At 33.4% G+C, this 6,592-nt stretch overlaps 1 protein-coding gene across 3 annotated transcripts; it reads right to left on the bottom strand.

Annotated features, from left to right (window-relative positions):
- Positions 1-1,557: 1,557 nt before the first annotated feature.
- On the bottom strand, positions 1,558-5,591 carry LOC110673081 (probable inactive leucine-rich repeat receptor-like protein kinase At3g03770). 3 transcript variants are annotated; one of them, XM_058151555.1, is made up of 8 exons: positions 4,014-5,591; positions 3,799-3,929; positions 3,457-3,697; positions 3,125-3,327; positions 2,984-3,033; positions 2,339-2,450; positions 1,953-2,216; positions 1,558-1,782 (listed from the first exon to the last, which is right to left on the bottom strand). In XM_058151555.1, the coding sequence occupies exons 1-7, from the start codon at positions 5,365-5,367 to the stop codon at positions 1,959-1,961; spliced, it is 2,349 nt and encodes a 782-aa protein (XP_058007538.1). In that variant the 5' UTR covers positions 5,368-5,591; the 3' UTR covers positions 1,558-1,782; positions 1,953-1,958. The 3 variants fall into 3 exon arrangements, with proteins under 3 accessions (XP_058007538.1, XP_058007539.1, XP_058007537.1); XM_058151556.1 differs by having other exon boundaries at positions 1,973-2,216; XM_058151554.1 differs by lacking the exon at positions 1,558-1,782 and having other exon boundaries at positions 1,805-2,216.
- Between the last annotated feature and the right edge of the window lie 1,001 nt (positions 5,592-6,592).

Below are 6,592 nucleotides of genomic sequence, written 5' to 3'. Positions count from 1 at the left end.
TTTTATTGTCATCTAAACCTCATAAATTTCTTCAATTACATCTCAAATAATTATTTCACAAGGTTCCTCACGTGTCTGAGGTTGGCAACTGTCTTCACAGTCGCTTTCCGTTAGGGTTACCCATCGCCGGAGCGTCGGCTTCTTTAACTTCTTTACATTTCATTTCTTAAATTTCTCCTTAATTTTTCTTAGTCATTATTAAGGTTATTTATGGCTCCTCACTTTAGTTTAAATATAGTTCTAAATATTCTGACTATCCGGACAGACATTGGTCACCGAAACAGTAGAATATACGGATTACCTAAAGTGAGGCCGTTACAGCTCACTCCATGAGCTGATAGCCGAATAACCCTTTCCACCATTTTCCTATTTATAATGTTAATTCTCTCAATTCTAATCTAATTGGAAGTCTCACTCAATTTTGAAATAACACTAAAATAAGAGTTTTACTTTATATAGGAAATATTACTTTCTCCTATTGAGGATTATTTTTTCTACTCAAATTAGAAAAATGTCGTTTTAAATCTTATTAAAATTTTGAATCATAATTCTAACAAGTTGGTATTGGGTTAAATAATCTTTTGGGTGTTTAAGAGTAATCTTCAGATAATACTAAATTTATTGTGGGTTTCAAAGCAAATTCCTCTAGAGTTTGCATCACCTTTGTTGCCTTTGTTATTGACCTCAGGTCGTGGTTACCCTGAACCTTGGCCTCATGATCATTTACATCCTTGATTCCCTCAATCTCAAGGTTGTCACATTCTATGGAGTCTGGCTCTCATTAATTACAACGCATATCACATTCTTCTTCAGCTCCTCTCTCATTACCATTTTCTATTTTGTCCCTCTCGGCTATTCGCTATGGGCCTCCCTTCAGTTCAAATGGATCCAACTTGAGAGCCATACTATTGTCGTTGTTGCTTTACCATGCTCCTCACTAATTTCCTAATTTGGGTTGTTCTTGTTACTTGTAGATTGTTGTTCTTGTTTGTGTGTTATTGTTTATGTGTTTCTATGTTGATGTTTCTATGTTATTCTACGCTATTATTTAGGTGTTATTTTTAATATTCCTGGGTTGGTGTTCTTATTGTTTAATTATTTATGGGTTTCTTGTTCTTGTGGTTTTTTTTTTAATTAATAATTTTAATATTTAAAAATAAATTTTAGCAAAGAAATTTTTTTTTCGTCAAAAATTAGGTATATATAGAATTACACAGACATATTTGGATTTATCTGGACAAAATGATAAAAATAGATTTATTTGAATATCCCAAAAAATTCAGAGCAAATTTACACTTTTTTCCGTAATTTAATTTACTTAAACTTTATGGTTCCCCATCAAATGATGCATCAATTTGCCAGATAAACTAACCAGACAACTTGTGTTAAATGCAAGGTTATTAGAAAAGCAAGAAATTGATTTTCTTGTTAAGCAAATGCTAATGGGTCATAATTTAGTAAGAAGCAAAAATAATTAGAGTTTTAATTTAGTGATAAAAGTGAGACCATTTAAGATTGGGTACTACCTAGCAGGAGCCAAACTAAATACAGGGGCCATGACTCCCAACTTTGAAAATTTATATTATTTTTTTTCCACACATTTTATATAATGCTTTGTGAAAAAATAGTTTTGCCCTTCCAAAACTCATAAATTTTCATACAACCCCAATACCATAAACAATTTTTGTTCATTCTAAATATATGTTTGGCTCTCCAATTTTAAAGCTCTAGTTCCGCCTCTTGGTGCTCGATTTGAATCTCATCGGTGGCAGATCCACGTCTCTGTAATAAAAAAAATAACAACTGTCTGAAATCAGTTGGATGAATTATATTTTGCCATTCAAATACATTTTAGACCTAATCCACAACCTGATACTTAAAAAAACAATAACAATAAAAAAAAGGAACTAGTAAGTAAATATGGACAACAAATTCATTGCACAAAGGAATACAGATTGTTAAACTTGGGCACATGAGATATCTGATTCTTGGCTGTTGTGCGAATGATCTCCTTTGCGTGATTCCTCAACTTGAGCTGCAAACTGCAGGTTCCACAGAACATCCTCAATCGATGGCCTATCAGATTGCTCGTCTGCCAAACATCTAATGCATATTTCCATCATTATCTTCAATGATTCTTCTCCACATTCCTTGGCAACTGCTGGATCAACAATGCTCCTTCGAGCTTTATGGTCAATTGCTATGCTTACTTGGAGCTGGATAACAACCAAAACCAAATTTATAGCCTTAGCTATGTTGTCATTTCTTCTATGAAAATTGATGTTTGAGGAAAATTTTCTTCGCTTGAAAGAAAAAATTGGAGCAAAGATGAACTTACTAGATCTTTTACAACAGATACTTCATCATTGGACATGATTGGCCTCCCAACAATGATTTCAACTAAGATTACTCCCAAGTCATACACTTCTTTCTTATCATCATCATTTTCCCTGCACGTATTATAACAAGTTCAGTATCAATTCTTCTGCAGAATTATAGCACATTCCACAACATACAAAGAACTTGGGATTTCTATTAAAGGGGAACATAGATCAAAGATGTAATATAAAACTCTTAGTGGTGTGAAGAGTTTCTGAAGCTTTAATTTCTTCATTAAGAGCTTCCCAATTGAATAGCAGGACATACAGTTAACCTGTACATACAACTTTCAAATCTACCCAAAAAGAAAATTGTACATATAATAAAAGATAATTCTAGTATTCATGACTACTTGATTTGTTTAATGTATGCAAGTGGGTGAAGATGATGGAAACCCCCAAGGACAATTTTGGTCTGTTAATGGGTAAACTGAACATCTAGCATCTTGAAAAAAACTTATCCGTTCAATAAATAATTTTGTAAGATATGAAGAAAAATTTTTACTAGAGAACAAAAAGATTATGTAAAGAAGAGCAGCAGTATAAGTACAAATTCCGCCATCAGTGACATTTCAATGCCCATGAAAAAGGAATTCGCTTCCCACCTTGTCAAAATTCTTTGTTTTAGTCCTGGAGATGAAAATACAGTTCCCACCTGAAAGGATTATGAAGAAAGAAAAAGCTCAAATTATTAGGGTGTGGGATGAAAATTCAGACTGAAAATATAGGCTTGTCAATGGTCTTACCATTCCATTACTTTCGGCTAACAATGGCAGGTAAAAACTGCCGATTTTTACATGAAGATCATGATCCAATAGAACATCTGTTATCTTCAGATTGTTAGAATATACACCAGGGACAACCCCAGTATGCAGGAACTGAATACCCTTTGTAACTCCAATAGCAGCTCCAATTCTTTTTTTCCAAGTCATCTTTTTCCCTGGAAGTCCTGCCAGACAAAGAGCTAACGTGACAACAGCACATTTATTATATCCAGCACAAAAGAGTTAATATAGTTTTCTATTTTAGACTTGATTAAATTCTTAAACACAAGTTTCAAAAAAGATAATCAGTTCACCAGAGGTGTATTCTCTTAGTGTCCCATTGGGAACAAACTCGAAAATAAGAAATATTCTGCTGATGCTTGAATCATCCTGGCAGGAGTCGAAGCAGTGTCCAAGAGCACTGACCAAATGGTTATGCCTGAGTTTGGAGATCAACTCAATATGGTGAGTAATGGTCTGCTGGCTGTGCTTTTTCTTCACTGTCAAGCTTCTAACAGCTACAAGATTTCCATCACTGAGCTTTCCCTTGTAAATCTGTCAGTTACAAGTACTAATTAGAAAGAACAGGACAGAAAATGTAGCCTAACATTATCCATCTACAAAACCAAGTTCAATCAATACTAGCGAATTTATACCTTATTATGTGAACCATCACCCAGTAAATTTGAGTCATCAAAATTATTTGTAGCCTCCTTAAGCTCCTCCAAAGCAAAGGCACGGTAGGCAGGAAGGCTAGCTCCCAGCTTCATTGTTTGCGATATGTGCCCTGAAAATTGAGAAATTACATTGCAGTGAGACTGAAACTAATTCGAGTATGTAAACCTTTGGAAAGAAGAAATCTAGACCTCACTTGCGTCTGAAATCAGCTTTACTGTGTTTACAGTTGACACGTTCGCCATAATTAGCCTTGCTTTAGGCTTTTTCACAATATGTCTAAAACTAGGCACTCTTCTGATAACCAAGAAAACCAGACCAACAATTGCAATCCCTCCAATAGTCCATCCTATTGTGCTTGATGCAGGAACTCCTTTGCCATGAGGCCTATTGTGCTTCTCCTTATCATGAGGCTTCACAGCTAGTGCTTCATTGTTGCAGAAATTAGAGGGATGCTGCTCTTGTTCTTGGCAGGACAAGCAATTTCTAGCATACAAGACAACCCTGGTCTTGGAGCTAGATTTAAGGCAGGTAGGCAAGTCTCCACTTAAAAGATTTGAGGATAAATCTACAGAGGAAAGATCAGAATTGCAGGACATGTTTTGAAAGAGAAGTCCTGTGAATTTGTTCTGTGAAATATTGATGTAATTTATGGAAGGGAGGGACAGTAATGATGGAAGAAAGGGTCCTACAAATCCATTCATGGAAATGTCAAGCCTTTGAAGTTGATAGTAGGAGATCAATTCAGAAGGGATGCCAAACTGAAAGCTATTATTTCTGAGCATAATAGTCAGTAACCTGCTGTTCAAATTTGGAAAATGAGGCCCAAAATAATTGCCCTCTAAATCAAGAACTTGAAGGTTTGTCAAGTTATGAAGGTCAGGCACTTCTCCAGACAAATGATTCTTAGAAACCGAAAAAATTCGAAGATTTTCCATGCTATTCATCGTATTCGGCAGAGACCCAATAAGTGAATTGTTCTTCAAGCTCAATACAGCCAGAAGAGGAAGTGAACTTAGCCAACCAGGAACTTGGCCGGTAAACCTGTTATGGTCTAACACAAGTGTTTGAAGGCTCATCAAAGATGAAAGTTGCTCTGGAATGGCACCAGTGAAGTGATTTGAACTTACATTAAGTATTTCCAGTGAAGATAACTGACCAATAGTTGCAGGCAATGGGCCCCATAAGCCAAGAGAAACCAGAGACAGGACCTTCAAGCTAGATAAAGTAACAAGAGAGTCAAAGAAAGCTTCAGTGGAGATATTTTGAAGCAGAGGAAGCCCACTGTTTCCTACAATGTGAAGCTGGGTTATGTTATCTTCATAGCACACCAGAGTTAGAGATGAAGTTGGTCCAATATTGCAGAAATCTGTGGAAATGTTAAAGCTGCCATTGCCAAGGAGTGATGGGTAGTTAAGAAGCTGCTGAATTAGCGGAAGAGACTGAGAATGAGATTGAGAGGGTTGCAGCTGCTGGCTTGAATGATGAAAGAGTGACAAAAAAAACAGTACAAAAAGAAGATGATAAGGATGCTGAACTGGGTTTTCCATCAAAACTGTGTCTAAGATAATGGTTATAGGATTACAGGTTTAGAAAGTTTTAAAGAGGCTTCACCATATGACGTTGGGAAATGATGAAAACTCTCTCTCTATCTCTCTCTTTCTCTCTCTCTAATTTTCTGGGAAAGCCTTTCATTTTTCTTGGAAGTTTAATCCAAAATAGGATACAATTCAAGTCACCAGATGAACCATCATCTTGGCAGACTTGCTGTACAGCCTTTTATAGGGAAGCATAATTCGATTTAAATCCAACCGATCCATTATTTTTCTATTTGCGGTTAATCGATTATAATTTTGAGATTGGTCAATTTATTTGGTATTTAAATCATTGAATTGAGTTAAATTCTCTCTTTCTCTCGCAAATATTAGCATAATTGTTCTTATATAAACCCATAAAAAAAAGAAAAAAAAAAAAACCTGATACTAAGTAATAACTTTGTTTACTGTGCACAATACCAAACTGCATAATTTTAAGGCTTTTTTTTTTAAAAAAAAACATAGCATAATTTTAAGGCTTATTTGCGTAAAAAATAAGTATAAGAATGCTCAAGGCATTGAATTTGCGAGCTTGTTCAGTGCACTGCCCAAGGCCAGGCAGAATCTGCAACAGTATGTACATATAAAACAAAAGTGGAATAGCGGAAAGTTTTTTGTCTCTTTGTGCACACTATAGTATAAAAAAAGAAATTGACAAAAAAAAAAAAAAAAAAAAAAAGAAAGAGCATCTTACCCATTTTACCATTTTTACTTGGCCATATAATGTTCTACAATTTAGACCCTATATTTTTATTTTAAAATATATTTTAATCTTTAAATTTTAAAAAATTAATTATTTAATTTTTAAATTTTCACTATACTATAATTTAATCATTGAATTTTTAAAAATTTATTATTTAATTTTTAAATTTTATATTATATTATATTTTAAATTTTATAATTTTAATATATAAAATAATTTAATTATTCTATCAATAAATAAAATTATTATAAATATTAAAATTATAGAAATTAAATTATTTTATATATTAAAATTAAAAAGACTAAATAATTAATTTTTTAAAATTTAAAAATTAAAGTATAATATAAGAAAATACTTAAAGATCAAATTATAAATTTTCCTTTTATAAATCATCAAATGCTAGTAAATAGGCGTGGGTGGTACATATTATTTTTTGTTAAATATCAAATACAATCACTCAATTTTATGAACATTTTA

Source organism: Hevea brasiliensis, chromosome 8 (genome assembly GCF_030052815.1).
Source record: "Hevea brasiliensis isolate MT/VB/25A 57/8 chromosome 8, ASM3005281v1, whole genome shotgun sequence".
NCBI classification, from domain to species: domain Eukaryota; kingdom Viridiplantae; phylum Streptophyta; class Magnoliopsida; order Malpighiales; family Euphorbiaceae; genus Hevea; species Hevea brasiliensis.
This window is presented reverse-complemented; position numbering and strand designations above follow the sequence as displayed.

Bases quoted from the DNA above. Each gene is read 5' to 3' on its own strand.
- LOC110673081 (XM_058151555.1), bottom strand. From the start codon at position 5,367: ATGGAAAACCCAGTTCAGCATCCTTATCATCTTCTTTTTGTACTGTTT. The intron at 3,930-4,013 runs GTGAGGTCTAGA...CTCAATTTTCAG, and splicing joins AAAGCTGATTTCAGACGCAA to GGCACATATCGCAAACAATG. The intron at 3,328-3,456 runs GTGAACTGATTA...TTTGTCTGGCAG, and splicing joins ACTAAGAGAATACACCTCTG to GACTTCCAGGGAAAAAGATG.